The sequence below is a fragment of the Mustela nigripes genome, chromosome 17 (genome assembly GCF_022355385.1).
Source record: "Mustela nigripes isolate SB6536 chromosome 17, MUSNIG.SB6536, whole genome shotgun sequence".
NCBI classification, from domain to species: Eukaryota; Metazoa; Chordata; class Mammalia; order Carnivora; family Mustelidae; genus Mustela; species Mustela nigripes.
Window position 1 is genome coordinate 19,047,966 of NC_081573.1, and position 18,063 is coordinate 19,066,028.

General features: G+C 52.9%; 1 protein-coding gene across 1 annotated transcript in view; it reads left to right on the forward strand.

Annotated features, from left to right (window-relative positions):
• Nucleotides 1-18,063, forward strand: part of PEPD (peptidase D) — a 109,037-nt gene that overhangs the window by 15,242 nt on the left and 75,732 nt on the right. Inside the window, exons 4-6 of the mRNA XM_059381494.1 lie at nucleotides 1,597-1,660; nucleotides 7,872-7,919; nucleotides 9,823-9,884. Coding sequence (XP_059237477.1) covers nucleotides 1,597-1,660; nucleotides 7,872-7,919; nucleotides 9,823-9,884 — 174 coding nt within the window. The remainder of the gene's footprint in view (nucleotides 1-1,596; nucleotides 1,661-7,871; nucleotides 7,920-9,822; nucleotides 9,885-18,063) is intronic.

Below are 18,063 nucleotides of genomic sequence, written 5' to 3' on the forward strand. Positions count from 1 at the left end.
CAGGGCGCCTGTCCTGGAGCTGGGGTCGCAGTCGAGGGTGGACATGGCGAGGACGCTGATGGTCCCACCTCACCCTCTGGCACGTGCCTTTGTGCGTGGCGGAGAGTGTCACCATTTAGTGACCGAGGGTTAGTGAGCTGTCCATGCTTGATGGAGAACCAGGGCCTCCAGCATCCAGGTGAGGGGCTTATCATCTCGCTGATGTGATAGCTACTCCAGGCCATGCTAATGGCCGTGCCAGACTTCGGCTGTTTAACTTTTGAGTCCTATCTCAGACGTGGAAGCCAATGTGACTGCCTTGTGCAAGTGTAATTAGCAGCAAGAGCTTGACCCCCAGTGTCAGTTTCAGAGAAGACAAAGGGGTGCTCGCTGCGTGGGGCTGTGATCTCCCTGCTGGTCCCCAAGGCCTGTGCATCTGTGCCCTGGTCCACGCTGCCTTCTTCACCATGGTCTGTCTGGTGCATGCTTAAGTGGACAGGGGGGTGGTGCAGGGCTCAGAGAGGGCAGAGGGCTTCTCTTTCCTGGCCAGTGATGCTGGTCACTGGTGTCTCAGAGACACAGGGAGCTCGCTATCGGAGGTGGTCCTCTCCAAGTCTGGAAGTGTGCTCCCTCCCCTGTCCCCTCTAGGCGACCCCAGGCACCCTGTCCTTGGCACCCTCACCCCCCTGTCATCTGCTCACCCTTGAGAGTCCAGGAAGCACAGGCTGAAAACCATCTGCTGTTTTCCCCTGAGGCCTCTTTCGGATCTAACACTTGGTGACTAGAATACCATGTGATCACAGGCAGGCTGGGGGCATATCCCCCCATGCTGATGTGGTGCCCAGGCGTGGGATGGCGCAGGATGGTGTGTGTGCGTCATTAGACTTGGCTAGAGACACCCTCCCCTTGTGTGGCTAGTGCTCCACCTCGGGTGAGCTCTGTCACCAGCAGTGACATCAACTCAGCCACTGACCAGGAGTCTGGGGGGTGGGGTGGTGCTTGCCGGCCTGCAACTGTGACCCTGACTGTGACCGGGAGCCCTTTGGGAGGGGGCCCAGCCTCCTCCTCCCTTTGTCTCTGTCTTCTCATGGCTGATTTTTCAGGGATGATGAGTAAGCTTGAATGTTTCTCATCACAGTGAGTAATACTGATATTGACTTCTTTAAAATGTTAATTTTAAAACTTTCCTCTAAAGAGGCTCCATGGGAGAGCTCCCAGGCGGCAGCTTATTTCATGCCCCAAAGGGTAAGCTGGCTGGCAGCCCAGTGGGCTCTCATCAGCGGTGGAGGGGGAGGTGTGGTCTGCAGATGCTGTGGGTGGCCAGGGTCACAGGATCTGAGGACAGGCAGAGGTCAGCTGGAGGAGGTCAAGTGGCCAGGGTCACGGGCTCTGAGGATGGGCCAAGGTCAGCTGGGGGAGGTCAGGGGAGGCAGGTGTGGTTCAGCTTTCACTCTGTGGCCCAGTGCCCTTTGCTTCCGAGTCTGTGTTGGGCCCACCTGCTCTGTGCCGGGACAGGGATGGGCCCAGGGCTTTAGGGTCTGGGCATGGGGGTGGGATGGCAACCTATGCCAAGTGTGTCAAACCCTGACCCTGGCGTTCCTTGTGCTTTCCTTTGAGGATCCACTCCAAGGAATACTTCAAGGAGAAGTATGCTGTAGATGACGTCCAGTATACAGATGAGGTCAGTAGCAACCAACTCCTTTCTGAGCCACTGAGGCCTCCCTCACCCCTCAGCACGCTGGCACCCCCTTCCTCCCACTGCCATAGCCCCTGGCTGCCTGTCGTCGTCGTGGGAAGTCGCCACCTGGCTGCCAGCCACCTCAGCAGTGCCCTCGTTTGGATAGCGCGGGCAGGATTGTGAACCTCAGACTTCTCTGAAGAGCACCCCCCCCAACCCTTTGCCTGGCCAGTGTCCCTCACTCAGTGGCTGGAGGCCTCTGGTACCTGGGTTGTGACTGCTTAGCTTCCCAGAGGGAGGACAGCTTTCATCTCAGTGCCTCCCCCAACACCCAAACCCCCCACCCCCCACCCCTCCGCTCAGCCTGGGCCTTCGTGTATTGGGGAGTTCCCCTCCCCAGCCCTTGCTGGCTACAGATGCCACCACCGGAAAGGCCCCAGACTTTGAGAGGTCTGTGGGGTGGGGTGCAGTTGGAGGGCCCCTGGCTTTAATCTGTTTCCCAGCATGGATGCCCAGCAGTGTCATGTGACCTGGGTAGCTGAATGACTGTCCTTATAGGGCTTTGCCCCTGCCCCAGCCCTTGACGTCCACGGCTGATGGGACAGGGCAGGGGCAGAGGGGAGGGCACAGCTATGTGCCCCTATGGTCTCCTTGGGGGACCAAGGCCCCCAATGCTGCTCCATCCCTGGGTGCTGTTAAAATGCCCATGCCATGCCACGTGCAGGTCAGTGCTGGGTAGAACATAAGCTCCGAAAGGTCAGTGCCTACTGCTGCCTGCCGCTCGAGCCCCACCCCCAGCCTGGCAGGATCTGCTGGGTGGGAGTTGGGGCCCTCCCATGCCACATTTTCCCAGCCAGGTCCAGATCGCACATGGACATACCTAAGAGCTGGGGGTCTGTGTCAAAGCAGCTGAGGAGCCCACCAGCTAGAGACCAAGCAGCTGCCGCTTCCCCTGGGTAGGATGAGGCTGTGTTGGGGAATGACAACACCGGTGGGAGGCAGGTTCACAGGGATCCTAACTGGGCTCACAGAGCAGTATGGGAAGCAGTGTGTCTAAGCCCTAGGGCAGGGGTCTGGTGCAGTCTGCTCGGGGGCGCCTGGCCCCAGGCAGACCTGCGTTAGTACTTTCCCACACAGAGACACCGTCCTGCTCCGGTTCTGCTGCCCTAGAATGCCGTGCCCACCCCTCTCCCTGTGCTCGGAGGCCTGTGCCAGCCCGCTGCACCCCCTGCTGATTCTGGTCCACACTGGCGCCCCTCCCACCCCAGCTCTTAGGACCTGCGGGGGACATGCTGGATGCTGGCTGTGTTCTGCTCTGTACTCTGCCTTTTGCTGCTTTATATTTGTCTCTAAGGCCCTTCCCCCAGACGTTACTGTCACATCCTGCCTGCCGGGTTCCAGGGGTGTGTGGGCGTCAGAGCTGGTTGAGACCCAGGGCTGAACTCAGCAGCCAGGACACGGTGTGTGGCAAAGGTGACTAGCAGGGCAGTGCATGGTGAGGAGGGCCTTGGGGAAGGAGTGTGGTTCGCATCCACAAGGCCTCGGGCACCTGTGTCTACAGTACATGCTGCCTGGTTGGGTTTTAGAGAGGGGGCTTTTGATGGATCTTTCTTTTCTGTCCTGGAATTCCAGTACCGAGTTACTGGAGGTGACTCACAGCATTTAAAGCATCCGTTGATACACATGTGACCTGTTGTATTGATCTCTTTGGGTACAGGATCTCAAATAGTCTGAACATTTATTTGCATGCCCCGATGAGATCATTTGCCTCTTACCTGTATCTCGAAGTACTAGGAGTGCGTACTAGGTACTAGGGAGCAGTGACCTGCTCCATCCTTCATTCTGATTTTGTTCCTGACCCTCTCCTTTGGCAGGTGTATCCCTCCTGCCTCTGTAAACTGTGTGTTAACATTATTGTCCTTGGGGATCTTGACCTTCCCAGAAACTTGGATGGGGCAGCCCAGATCTCAGCCCACCGAGTCAGAGCGTCTCTGTGCTGCAGCCTCCCCAGCTACCGTTTCTTTCATGTCTGGTGGAGCCTCAGCTCCATTCTTCCTGTGATTTCTGGGGAGAAGTTGGGAGATCTGGCCTTCAGATGCAGGGATACGGGTCTGGAGCATTGGGACGGGAAAGCCTGTGGCAATCGTGCGGAATCACAGCCCCACAGAGTGGGAGTGGCTACTCTGAGTCTGTATTTATGAAGCAGAATCTGAAACAAAGGTTTCAGAGGAGTTAGGAGGACAGGCTCTTGGGTCCAGGAGCTATCTGCTGTGTCCCATTGTCATCACTGTCAGGGTTCATCAGTTCTGTCCTGTTACTGCTCTGGTTCTTACTGGTGACAGGGGCTCACTGTTGACGGCTTTACTCTGGGGTGGCCCCTGCAGCTTCCAGTAACATCGAGACAGATCTTATCCCTTGCGCCCCGTCCCTTGGTGGGTCTACAGCTTGCAGAGGAGGAGGCCAAGGCCAAGGTGATGGGCTTCACCTACAGCCTCCTAGCTGGGGCACAGCAGAGTTACAGGACAACCCCGGGACCTTTGGACCCCAGAGGGCCTCCACTTCTGCATTTGTCCCATCAGACATAGGGGATGACCAAGGCTCCCGAGAGTCTTTGGTTTTCTGTGGTTTGAAATGGAGCCTGACACTAAACCTGCTGTGTGGAGACACCTGTGCTGGGAGGCCTTTGAGATGCCTGGGGCCTGCTCCTTCATGAAAGGTGACAGGAAGCCCCTTGCATCGGGGAAGGGCTCCCCAGGCCAGTTCTATGGTGCCGGCCCCCAACTGATGTCAGGCAGCCTCGGCCATCTGTGGCAAATCACAGCTGGGAAGCCCTTCACACCTGTCTTTCCTGAAAGAAGGCAGGAAGGCCCACACCCCAGGCCACAGCTGGTCACTCGCTATACTAAATGCAGGTGTCTGCTAGAGCGGCTGTCATCCCCGGAGATGACCCTGCTTCTAATCATTGAGAAGGCAGAGCAAACGAAGGTCCCCCCAAGAAAGGGGAGCTCTGGAGGGCCTCAGGAGGTGCTTCAAGGCATTTCATGCGGGTACAGCACCAGGGCTGGTATTCATGACTCAAGGGGAGCTGGCCGGCATGGGGGCCCGTTGTGCACTTGGGAGCTTTTCTGACATTTACATTTGAGAAGCAAGTTCAGATTTCTAGACGCATTGCCAGCCACCAAGTTGCACCCTTGTTTCAGATGGCCATGAAAAACAGTTCATTTTTTAAAAAGATTGTTTTATTCACTTTGGAGAGAGTGAGTGTGTGTGTGCACTAGGGAGAGAGTGCCTTAAGCAGACTCCATACCGAGTGTGGACCCTAACGTGGGATTGGGTTTCATGACCCTGAGATCATGACCCGAGCTGAAACCAGGAGTTGGATGCTTAACCGCCTGCCCCAGCCAGGCTTTCCAGCACAGTTCACAAGCTTGGGTGCCTGTGGGGTAAAGCCCGGTTCCCTCGAGCAGCGCGGGCTTTCTTGGCAGCACTGGTTACGGACTGCCCTGCCCGCTTCTCTGGCGCATCACCCCAGAAGGGTAGCCTGCAGGCCTGGCTGGGGCCCCGAGCGTGAAGGGGCCTGAGGGGTCCGCGGGCAGCCTCTGATCATCCCTAGGGGAGGGTCCCTGTGCACAAACCTCTGATCAGTTCTGCCTGTGTCATCTCCCTCAACCTGCCAGAGAGGCATGGCTGCCCAGGACACTGATGCTGGCCGCGGGACGCAGCACATCCAGGACATTAAACAGCACTGGTCTGTGAGAGCTGATGGGTCCCCAGTGGCCACCGCTCTGAGGACACTTGGCCCAGTGTTGACAGAGCTGGGCTGTCCTGTGTGCTAGAGCTGCATTTTGAGTGGCTGATGCACAGGCACAGCCCCGTCTCCTTTTTCTCTGAGGCTGCTGAGAGCATAGTGCTAGTGGGTCTCCATGCAGGAGGTCAGAACGAGCTGCTGGATGGGGAGAGGTGTTTCAACCACAGAGGTAACCAGGGCCCATGCAGGCAGTTGTGGTCAATCAGATGCCGCGCTGCCGGAGCCTGCAGATGCCCAGCCTGCCCGCTGTGTCAGCTCTCTGGCCGGCCGTGCATCCAGCGGCCTGCTTTCTCCGTCATTCCTAACTAGCGTGTCCCCAGCCAGCGCTGGGAGAAAGACCATCAGACCACACGTTTGGGATCTGGCCCTTCTCTGTGTCCCTGGCTGCCTACTCACTGCCATCGTTGACAGAGCTGTTCTGTGCCCATGAATGGAGACCCTTCATGTCGACGTGACAACACACCCAGAGGCCCGACACGCAGGGCTCTTATTCCTTCTAATGAGTATCCCCCTCCTCTAGGAGGGCCTTCAGAAGTGGCAGGGATTCAGCTGAGCTGTTGATGTGTGCAGCACAGAGGCCGGGGTGGGGGGTGGGGTTGGGGGTCTGCAGTTCCAGAGTCAGAGAGGAGGGTCTGGGGAGGCGGGGCCTGTGCGCCATTGGGGGAGGGCAGTTGGTGCATATCTGGAGAATTGTCTGGCCGCCAGCATCAGAAACCTCAAGGAAGCATATGGCTTTCCACCCAGAGGTGTCACTGAGTCTCCTTTTTTTTTTTTTTTAAAGGAAATACATTTTTAAAGGGATTTGTGTTAAGGAAATAGACTTGTCCAGAAGAGTGTTCATCGAGGCATCACTTTGCTAGTTAATTGTTGGAAATTATTAAAGTGTCCAGCAGAGGCATGAATGAATGAACTGTGCCGTGTCCACGAAGAGAGCCATACAGCCATACATTCAGCTCTGGCTTCTGCTCATTTGTAACTGTGAACCTGGGCAAATGATCGAACCTGTTTTCTCATTTGTGAAATCTGGACCTGAGTAACCCCAGTTTCCCGGGTGGTTAGATGAGATGATGCCTGGAGTGACCACGGCCATGATCGGCGGCTCACTGGGCATTTCCCCTCCCCGGCCGGTAGTGACTGGTAAAAATCACGCGGTTAGAGAATACTTCATCTCAGGAAGCAAGTGAAGTGTGTAACTTCATAGGATCCAGATGTCATTACAGATCTCTGTTTTCATGTGCAGAGATAAAAAGTTTCTGGGGAGGAGATTGTAGGTGTATTTTACCATCTTTCAGTTTTCAGTATATTCCGGGTTTTCTCTGGGAGCCTCTCAGTATTAAAAAACATGTATATACATATGTCAAAACTTATCAAAATGTGCACTTTCAATATGTGCATTGTAGAGCATGTCAGTGATAGCTCAGGAAAGCTGTTAAAACAACAAACAACAAATCCTTCTCACGCTCGCCTGTGTCAGGGCTCAAATGAGTTTTGGGTGGGAACGGGGGGCTCAGCTACAGTAGGGGCCTCGGTAACCAAGCTGTAGGGCAGACTGCGGCGTGGGGGGCCTGGATAGGAAGAAAGTGCTCCCACCAGGGTGCTTGGCGCTGTCAGGTACAAATGTCACAGCTAAAGCAGCATGGTTGGCACTTTGCCAAGGGAATAGGGCAGGAGATGAGGGAGTGAAGAACCTGTCTGGGAAACAAAGGGCCTCACTGGTTGATGAGCAGGGAGGAGGCATTCCAGGCAGGGGTCAGAGCCCGAGCAGAGGCACGGAGAGACGAGGTTGCATGGCACACTCATTCATGGGGCTGGGATAGGAAGCAGCCAGAATGCAGGGATGCGAGGCCTGAGTGGGTCAAGGTGGAGCAGGGTTGGAGAGTGGGGATGCGGGATTGGGGACAGAGGGTGGGATCAGGGGAAGCTTCCTCCATGCAGTCTAGGAGTTGCATGGGGGTACAGGGAGGAAGGTATCTGCCCTGGGGACAGAAGGCTGTTGGGATTGGTGCCTGAGATGTAGTAGGAACAGGTCTTTCAGGAGGGAGCAGATGAAAAAAAAAAAAAAGAGGGAGCAGATGGACAGAGGTGCTGGCCTCCCGGCAGGGGTGGGGGTCAGTTGGGCAGGCCCGGCGGTATGAAGCCTGGGATGTGTGTGGGGCCCAGAGGCATGTGGGAAGCTGTGCCTGATATAGGTGTCTCTCCCTGCCTGCCACTTGAAAGGCATGTGGCGTTCAGAAGTCCTCCGGCATCTGCAAGCCTCCGTCTTCTCATCTGCAACAATATCACTGCCTGTTTTTACAACCAGCTCCGTAAACATGAGCTGCCATCATTAAGCCATGGTGGCGTTGTCACCTCTATCAGATGTCTTTGCGGTTGTTCTAAAGTGGAATTTTCTTTCTGACCTTTCAGATCGCCAGCGTCCTGACGTCACAGAACCCCTCTGTCCTCCTCACTTTGGTAAGTGGCCAGTGTCCAGGGACCGGACACCATGGGGAAGGGTTTTAGGGAGCTGCCTGCCCCTGTAGAGGATTGGGAAACAGGAGGAATGGTCATCAGTAACAGGTGGTGACACGTCATTCAGGGTGGCTAATACAACCGGGACCACGTCCTCCATCCTCCAGTGTCCTTGGGATGGGCCAGGTCCTGCCAGAAGACACCTTGCCTACTACAGAGGGTTAAGACGCAGCTGGAGGGTGTATTTGTGTCAGGCTGAGTTGTGGAGTTTGTGGATAAGGATGTCAGTATGCTTCCACCGCCTGTCTTCTCCATTGTTAATAGAATTTTTTTTTTTTTAAAGATTTTATTTATTTATTTGACAGAGATCACAAGTAGGCAGAGAGGCAGGCAGAGAAAGAGAGAGAGAGAGAGAGAAAGGAAGCAGGCTGCCTGCTAAACAGAGCCTGATGCAGGGATGTGGGGCTCAATCCCAGGACCTTGGGATCATGACCTGAGCTGAAGGCAGAGGCTTTAACCCACTGAGCCACCCAGGTGCCCCTGTTAGTAGGATTTTAAAAGACACACCGTGGTGTGAGTTCGCGAGGTTATTGTCGGGCATCAGATTTAGAATTTAGACCGAGGGTCTGCCATGGCCTGGGGTTGGGTTGGGGTCCACGGGGGGCCCTTGGTGACTTACATAGGGCTGTGGGGTTCCTCAGGCTGTGAAATGGCTCAGAGAAGAAGCCTGCTTTCTTGCACTTTCTCGACCTTGGGGAGTTTCAAATATGGAACGTGTACAACCGTTCTTCCCTCCCAGAGTGACCCTTCCCTCCCTCGTTCATCGATTCTTTTTCAGAAATAGTTCTTCTTGGTTCTTTTATTTATTTATTTTTTAATTAATTAATTTTTTTTAAAGCACTTCACATGGTGTCTCTTTTCCGCTCTGCTGTTTTGATGGCCGAGCAGGAAGATTACGTGAGATGATTGTGGTCGGAGATGGCCCGGTGTGTTTTCTTTTTTTTTTTTTTTTTTTAAAGATTTTATTTATTTATTTGACAGAGAGAAATCACAAGTACACTGAGAGGCAGGCAGAGAGAGAGAGAGAAGGAAGCAGGCTCCCTGCTGAGCAGAGAGCCCGATGCGGGACTCGATCCCAGGACCCTGAGATCATGACCTGAGCCGAAGGCAGCGGCTCAACCCACTGAGCCACCCAGGCGCCCCCGGTGTGTTTTCTTTAGGGGACATTATTCAGTGTTGGCCTGTCGTTCTTGAGGAGGAAGGGCAGTTTAGAATGCCTTGCCTCGCCGGGGATGACATGCTTTTCTCTGAGTCCTCTTTTGTCTCCTCTCCTGAGTTCCACTGGGGGTCCCCTCCCAGTCAGGGAAAGGACAGGGAGGTACCACAGCTCCGTGGTGTCACTGAGAAGTGCCCATCACGTCAGAGTTGGGTCCTTCCTATGTCTTCAGGAGGGTTGGGTTTGACCGAGATTTTTGGGTCCTGTCAGTGGGGAGTGTGTGCACACTCGTGTGCATTGAGGGAGATGGGGCCAGCCTGGGAGAGCAGATGGGGTGGCGGGGAGAGCAGTCTCGTAGCCCCATCTGTGCCTGCACAGTCTGAGCCGGTTTCAGCAAATGGGTCTGATGCAGGAGGCTTTCATTCCCCTGGGATGCTGTTTGTGGGTCCCTTTCCTTTCCTTCATGTTCAAGCTGCGGCAGAGAATGGACAGCTTGCCTTTGTGCAGGGGTGGGAAGGCAGGCTTGGCTGGGGGTTACCTGAATGGCAGGAAGGGATGAGTTTGCTGGGCTGGAGTGGGGGCTCCTGAGGCTGGATGGTGGGGGGCAGGCCCTCCCCTGCAGGTGGTGGGGACCTTGTGGGGTGGCCCCATGTGCTGAGTCTGCCTTTCCTGCTCTCCGTGTCTCTGCAGCGTGGCGTCAACACGGACAGCGGCAGTGTGTGCCGGGAGGCCTCCTTCGAGGGCATCAGCAAGTGAGTCCCGGGGCCCCTGGAATGGTCTCCCTCCTCCCCCGCTCACCTCTTCACTGGGAGGCCTTGCCCTGTCTGCAAGCTAAACACAAGCACAAGCTAAACACAAGCTAAACAGGAGGATGCTAAAGGGGTTGGATCATGTATTTTGAGGAAATGTTTAGAAAAATGATTTGCCTAATATCGCTTCAACTTCTGCTTCTCTGTTGAGCTCCGCAGTGGGAGTGCCGACTGGCCAGGGCTTGGGGAGCGTGTGCGGGGCGAGGGGCCCTGCTCTCCCTCTGGAGGCCTCTTCTCAGCTCTGTGGTCTTTGCTCTTCTCAGCCCCTCCCCTCAGTCCTGGCACTGACTTCTCCCAGCCTGAGTCGTCTGTTGCCCCAGTCTCAGCTAGGGACCCCCTTAATTGCCCTCGCTCCCTCGTTTAGCTCCAGGCTGGTCCTCCAAACCCCATTCCCCGGCCTGGGCCTCTCCAGGCAGGAAGGCAGATGTGGGGCGGAAGTAGGGCACCTTGCCCTCCTTGTCTCCCTTACACCAAGGCCCTTGGAGAGTGCTTCCTGCCAGCTGGGCTGTGTCCCCAGGCCAGCTGGGGACTGGCCCTGGGGTGTCTGTGGAGCCCCAGGCAGTGGCAGAGGAGCCCTTGCGGGGGGCGGGGAGGCGCCTGTTCCCGCAGGCTGCTGAGTGTGGACTGCCCCCCAGCCTTGATTCTGGGCCTCCATCCCCAGCTCCTCCCCCACCACACTCAATCTGCGCCACTGCGTCCTGTCGTCCTGTCGTCCTGTCGTCCTTTGGTGGACTGAGGCAGTGACAAAGGAAGTGCCTTATAATTATGTATGAGCCCGAGCCATGGGGAGTTGGTGCGTCTGTGTGATGTAGGGGTGATTAGGAAGGATTATGAGCTCATAAATATGTATCACTCCCCCAATGATAAGAGTGACGGGTTGGGGGCGAGTGTCCTGTTTGCTTATCGTTGCTCAAATCCCTGCATCCTCTTGGGAATTTCCCCAGAGTAGCCACGTGCTCGCTCCTTGAAATGTTGGCCTTGGAGCTGCCATTCCAAGCATCTCCTGCCCACCCCCCTCCTCCGCCAACAGCCCCCCAACCCCACCCGTCCCCAGAGCAGAGCAAAAGGCCTGGGCCCAGCCTCCCCTGGTCCCCCAGCATGGCCTGCCTCAACCAGCACCAACATCTCTGTTCCCATGGGCTGGCCTCACCAGCCTCCCTAGGTCTCTGCCTCGTGGGGAGGGTCGTGAGTGGGAGGAGGGAGCCCTCATGGTCACCTCGCGGACCAGTGCTTGGACCTTAACAGAGCTTGCCCTCTGAGCCTCAGCCCCCCACCATGTGTAATGGTGTTGCTGGGGCTTGCCATGGCGGGGGGGGGGAATGGAATCCTGCCCTCCCCCAGAGCCTGGCATGGAGCTGGTGCTCAGGAAACAGGTGTTCACTCATTCATAAGCACATCCCCATGCAGCCCCGTTGCTCCCTGAACCTTGGTCTCTGCATCTGTGCGGTGGGCCGGGTGGGCTTCGGGATCACTGATCAGAAGATTCCTGGTGTCAGTGAGTTGCAGGTTCTTCACCTGCCCCCTCCAGAGGCTTCTGGTGCCAAGACTGCTTCCCCAGCACCCCAGGAACAGGTCTGGCAGGTGGTGTGGCACGTATGGGAGGGAGCTCTGGATGTGACCCCTGAGAGCAGAGCACTGCTGGCTGTTCCCCAGGTTTTCCCAGAGAGGAGGTGTGGGAAGATTCCAGGGATGTCACAGTCAGTGGGCCATGGAAGCTGAGGCCTCTTCCCTAGAAGGAGTCCTGCCATGAATGTATGCAGACCTCAGTGTCTGGCCCCTGTTGCTCCGTGGGACCCCTCAGCTTCCACCAAGAGCCTGGAGGAGCCTGTGTGCTGCCCAGCCCCCACCCCACCCAGCATTTGGAAGCTGTTTTGGAAAGCCAGGCTCTGCCTTAATCTTGCTTGTGCTCCCCAGGCCCTGGCTGGTCCCTCTCTGATCTGTAGTTCAGTCCGGATGGGGCTGACCCTGGGGTACTCCCCGGCCCCTCCCCACTGGGCCGAGAGCCTGCCCCCGCAGGCCCGTGCTAGGGGCTTGGTCCCCAGCGTGGCTGACACGCTGCTGGTGAGAGCCATTCCATGTGTCCCTGCTTCAGAGTACCTGGCCTGCCTGTGGTCCTCCCTCCCTTCCCTCTGGGGCCCACTTCGAGTAGCTCGGCTCTCGGGTTCCCTGTGGGGTAGGAACCTGTGGTGGGTGCTCTATCCTGCATGCCACAGATACGCCTTCGGACCCCGGTCTCTGTCTCCAGCTGCCTGCTGGAAGGTCCTGTCTGTACTCGCGGGCTCTTGGGTGCTGCTCAGTCCCCCACCTCCCACTCACCTGGCTGCCAGCACCTCGACTCGGTTCCCTCATGGCTTCTGCCATTGTCCTTGAGGACTGCGTCTGCTCAGCCACGACTGCCTGCCTGCCACGTCTCCAGCTGTTTGCTGTGGGTAATAATAGCCTGTTTCCTAAGCAAGATGAGGCTTGCTATTGTCCTACTTTCCGTCGGTGTCTATCACTGGTTGCTTCTTACTGCCCTAGTAAAGCGTCTTATTCCTGGAAATTTGGGTTTTGACCCTTCTGAACGTCTCTGAAATACCTCATGTCTTGGATTTTTGACTGACCTGCTGTGGCAGAAGTTTGGGCTCTAGGTTTATGCTGTTGGGCCATCCCAGGCGACCTTTGTCCCTTGGTCCTGGGGGAAAAGGGAGCTTCTCGTAGAACAGTGGCCTCACCTGTCCACCCAGTCCAGACCTCCTGGGTGCTTGTCCGGTTGTGCAGTCGCCTGTCACCCTCTCTCCAAGTTGGCTTCTCAGTGTTAGCTGCCTCTGGGTCTGTGACCTTGGTGGGGCTGTGGTTTTGGTCCTGGGAGACCTCAGAACTCTCTAAGGCTCCTCAGATCAGGGACAGGCCAGTTGATGCCCATAGCAGGGAGTGTGCCCAGGCTCCCACTGGTGAGGATGCTGGAGAACCGGGAGCAGACGGAACCAGCGGAGAGGAGTGGGATGGGGGTGGTTGACATGCACTGGGATTTCCCTATGACGCACAGCCCCTGGGGTCACCAGGAAGGGTGTCTTTGTTCTCCCTGGGGTGACAGAATCAGGTGGGGATAGTCAGCTGGGCTTCATGCTGAGTTTGGGCTCTGGCCCAGGCCACAGTTCCATGTGTGGTTACACTGGAGCAGGGAGAGCTCCCACAGGAGGCGGGGAAGGATCAGACACCCCATGGGCTCTAGCTGGAGATTGGGGTCAGGTGTTCCTTCCAGGTCCTGCTGAGGGCATGGCCAGGGCTGCTCTGTGGCCAGGGCTGCTCTGTGGCTGGGGCTAGCCGGAGCTGAGGTGAAGAGGGTAGGGGTGTGGTAAAGGAGGGCATGGGGCCTTTCTCTGTGGGCTGCCTCCCATGGCTGCCTGGAGCAGTTGGTTCCTGTAGCCTGGGAGCAAAGGCAGACATGATAAATCTTTGCTAGCATCTGAGGAGGTAGACTTTGGAGCAGGTTGTCCTGAGAGAGAGAGAGAGAGAGGCTGACCGTGGAGAAGAAGACAATCTGCAGGGCCAGGGGGCCCCCAGGGGTGCAAGAGACAGTTCCCTCTGAAGCCCGAAGATTCCTTGGGAGCCCTGGGCCAGGGCAGTGAGCTGCTGAGGGCTCAGTTTTGCGTCGTTGTCTAAGAGAGAAATATGGTCAATATTTTACATCAGCTGGTTATTCAGGATAAGCATATTTCTTATCTTGTGGCATTTACTTAAATTGCCTTGCATATTTGAAGACAATTGGTTACAAATTAATTCCATTTAAATAAGCAGTTAAATATGAAATTGCTGAATTTGGGGGTTGCTGATGTAGGGATATAAATATCCAAAGATGGGAATTTTTAAACCCAGGAAAGAGAGGGACTTTGTTAGAACCTGATGATCACAACAGAATTCCGGTCTGTGTGTGTTGGGTCGGTGGGTGGGGACTTGGCTTTGTGGTTTCTGTTAACTTGCGTATCAAGGTAGTGTTGGTTAACTTGAGCTTCTCATTACGACCCATGGGTCCCCAGGAGGACACAGGAACCCAGCCCAGCCCCTAGCTGGCGAGGGCAGTGGGGCAGCCTTGTGGGGCATGTTCTCCAGCGGGCCTCATCTTCTTTCCGGGGTTAGAAACTGCAGGGGGAAGGCCAGGGGCAGGGGCGTTTGGGCCCATCCCACTCACCCATGGTCACCCGTCCCTCAGGCTGAACCGACCCTCACAGGCATCCGTGGGTTTGTTGTTGTTGTTACCCAAATGAATACATACTCGTTAGAGAAAATGCTGACTAGGAAACAGGCAAAAGCAAGGAATATCCGAATTTCATCACCCCAAGTTAGACCCTGTCAACACTATGGGGAACGCCTTTTGGACTCTCCTGTGTGTGTCTTGAATATTTCTCTATTTTTGTATCTGAGTACCCTTTTGCATGAGTCTGTGTGTTTCTGCATGTGTGTATAGTTAGGGGGGATCTTTGTGTACTAGTCTAAACGTATGCCTGTCTGAGTGTGTGTGTGTGTGTGTGTGTGTGTGTGTGTGTGTGCCTGTGCCTCTTCTGAAGTACGTGCCTGCCTGGGTGCATGTTCATCGTATCTGTTGTGTTTGCAGCTGTGTTTGTGTGCTGGGTCACTTTGCTGCTCATGTGTCCGGAGGAGCATGTTGGTATGTGTACGTACATTTTGTAAAGTGAAATTTTACTGCTGTGTTTGCCTGCTGAGTAGACAGGCCATTGCTTTTCCTAACGTCAAAGTGACATTTGGGGAAATGGGAGGCAGAGTCTGTGTTGTCATCTTGATTTATGTCATCTGCTGCTCTGTTCTTGACTCTGAACCATGTTGGCTGCCTGTGGTCTCTTTGATATTTCACAAGTAGGGCTTTGATTGTACAACACTTCAGGTGACTTTGAGTTGGTCTTATTTGTGTACTGAGGAGTCCCCAAAGCTTTGGAGATCTGGAATCCTCCCAGCCTGCTAATGCCCCCTTCCCACTTCTCTCCTCTGTCCTTCCTTCTTCAGTGGGCTCAGCCAGCAGCGGGGGTGTCAGCTGCATAACCATGGCATTAGATAGGTATTTTCAAACATCAGTAACGGGGGCCAAGGAGACTTCCTGCTTGGTCATGAGCTAGCATGCCCTATGTATGATATCCTGACTGGAGATGGAACAGGCTTAGGGGGTTGAAGGGGGTTGAAGGCTTGCCCCAGCTTCTCTGCCGAGGCCTGCATTTTGTGCTGGGCTGTGTGCCAGGCTTCCCCAGCTCTCTCACTGCCAGCTTGAGCTCTGGGTCACACATGATGTACCCCGACCTGATCTTTTTATCTCTTGGGGTCCCCTTTCCATTATGTCTATCTTATCAAAGAACGACTTTTGGCTTTATAGATGTTTCTTTATGCTTGCCTTTTATTTCATTGATTTCTGTGCTTTTTAATTTCCCTTTAATTTCTTTAGGTTTGTTTTCTCTCTAGCTTTTTCTTTTTCTTTTTTTTTTTCCCAAAGATTTAATTTATTTATTTGACAGAGATCACAAGTAGACAGAGAGGCAGGCAGAAAGAGAGTAGGAAGCAGGCTTCCCACCAAGCAGAGAGCGTGATGTGGGGTTCAATCCCAGGACCCTGGGATCATGACCTGGGCTGAAAGCAGAGGCTTTAACCCAGTGAGCCACCCAGGTGCCCCTTTTCTCTAGCTTCTTGAGAGAAAAGAAAGGGTCATGCTTGGCGATAGGAGCTTAGATCATTGTTTTCTTTCCTTCCTTCCTTCTTTCCTTTCTTTCTTTCTTTCTTTCTTTTTTTTTTTTTTAAGATTTTATTTGTTCATTTGCGAGAGATAGAGCACAAGCAGGAGAGGCAGAAGGAGAGGGAGAAGCAGACTCCCTGCTGAACGGAAAGCCCAACATGGGGCTCGATTCTAGGACCCTGAAATCATGACCTAAGCTGAAAGCAGATGCTTAACTATCTGAGCCACCCAGGTACCACATAGATCATTATTTTCAATGTTGTTTTCCACCAAATGCATTTAGAGCTATCAGTTTTCCTCTGGGCATTGTGACATTTCACACTTTTCTTTTCTTTCTTTCTTTCTTTTTTCTTTTTTTGAACAGCGAGTCTTTAGAAATCTATTGGTTAATTTCTAAACAAATTGGGATTTTATAGTTTTCTTTATGTTACTGATTTCTTTAATTCTGCTGTAATCAGTAAGAATTTTCTGTATCTCAGTGCTTTGAAAATTGTTGAATCTTCCAGTGTATGATGACTATGATAAATGTTTCTTGTGGGCAGTGTTGAACAGAAGTGGAGAGGAAGGGCCTCGTTCCTCATCTTAGGGGAAAGATTCTCATCTTTGACCATGAACTTTGATGTAGGCTGTGTGTTTTTTGTACATACCTTTATCAGGTTGAGGAAGTACCCTTGTCTTCCTAGTTCATTGAGTGTTTTTATCACAAAAGGTTGTTGAATTTTATAAGATCCTTTTTCTACATCTGTGTGGTTTTGTTCTAAATTTTGTTAATATGGTGTATTATATTTGATTCTTTTTGTCTGTTGAAGTAATCACATTCCTGAGTTAAATCTGACCTGGTCAGATTGTTTGATGGATTTTGTTTGTTAGTATTTTGTTGAAGGTTTTTTGGTGCCAATGTTCATGAGAGATTTTCACCTGTAGTTTTCTTGTGATATTTTGGTTTTGGTATCAGGATAATTCCAAACTTGTAGAATGAGTCGAAAAGTATTCCTTCCTCTTCTAGTCTTAGTGAGAGTTTAAAAGGATTGTTGTCAATTTGTTTTTAAGTATTTGGTATTCATGATGCAGGCATTGGATCCAGGGCTTTTCTTTGTGAGAAGGTTTTGATTTCTAATTCAGTCTCTTTACTTGTCATGGGTCTATTTGGATTTTTTTTTTTTCTTGTATCAGTTTTGGTAGTTTGTGTCCTTAGGAATTTCTCTTCTTCTTTTTCTTTTTTAAAGATTTTACTTATTTTATTATTATTATTATTATTATTTTTATTTATTTATTTTTTTTTGAGAGAGAGAGAAAGAGAGCACAAGCAGGGGGAGAGGCAGAGGAAGGAGGAGAAGTGGAGTCCCTGCTGATCAGGGAGTCAGACATGGGGCTCGATCCCAGGACCCTGGGATCATGACCTGAGCTGAAGGCAGACATTTAATTGCGGCACCCTGGAATTTGTCGTCTTCATCTCAGTTATCCAGTTATTGCCATATAGAAAAGACATCTTATAATCCTTTAATCCTTTTAATGTTGTTAAATCAGTAATAATGTCCCCCCCCCTCCTTTTTTAAAATCTCTGGTCCATAATTTGAGTTTTCTCTTTGTCTCTTGGTCAGTCTAAAAGTGTAAATTTTGTTGATCTTTTCATAGAACCAATTTTTTTTTAAAGATTTTATTTATTTATTTGACAGAGATCACAAGTAGGCAGAGAGGCAGGCAGAGAGAGAGAGAGAGAGAGGGAAGCAGACTTCCTGCGGAGCAGGGAGCCCGATGTGGGGCTCGATCCCAGGACCCTGAGATCATGACCCCAGCCGAAGGCAGCAGCCCAAACCACTGAGCCACCCAGGCGCCCCCCATAGAACCAATTTTTATTTCATTGATTTTTCTCTACTGTTTTTCTATTTTCTATTTCACTTATTTCTGCTCAAATCTTTATTATTCTATTCTTTCTGCTTGCTTTGGGTTTAATTTCTTCTTTCTTCTAGTTTCTTTTTAAAAGATTTTGATTTATATTTGTGAGAGGGAGAGAGAAAGTGAGTGCACACATGCGTTGGGGGAGTGGGACAGAGGGAGAGAGATACAGAGAGAATCCCAGGCAGGCTCCACGCTCAGGGCAGAACCTGATGTAGGGCTTGATCTCATGACCCTGAGATCATGACCTGAGCTCAACTCAGGAGTCTGATGCTCGACCAACGGAGTTGTAAAATGTAATTTCCACAGATGAGTGAATCTTTCTTCTGTTATTGATTTCTAATCTCATCCAGTGTGCTTAGAGGACACACTCAATAAGATTTCAGTCCTTTTAAGTTTCTTGGGAGTTGTTTTATGGCCTAGCGTACGATCTATTCTGGAGAATGTTCCATGTGCACTTGAGAAAATGGGTATTCCCCTGTAGGGTGGTGTAGTCTAGAGATGTGTGTT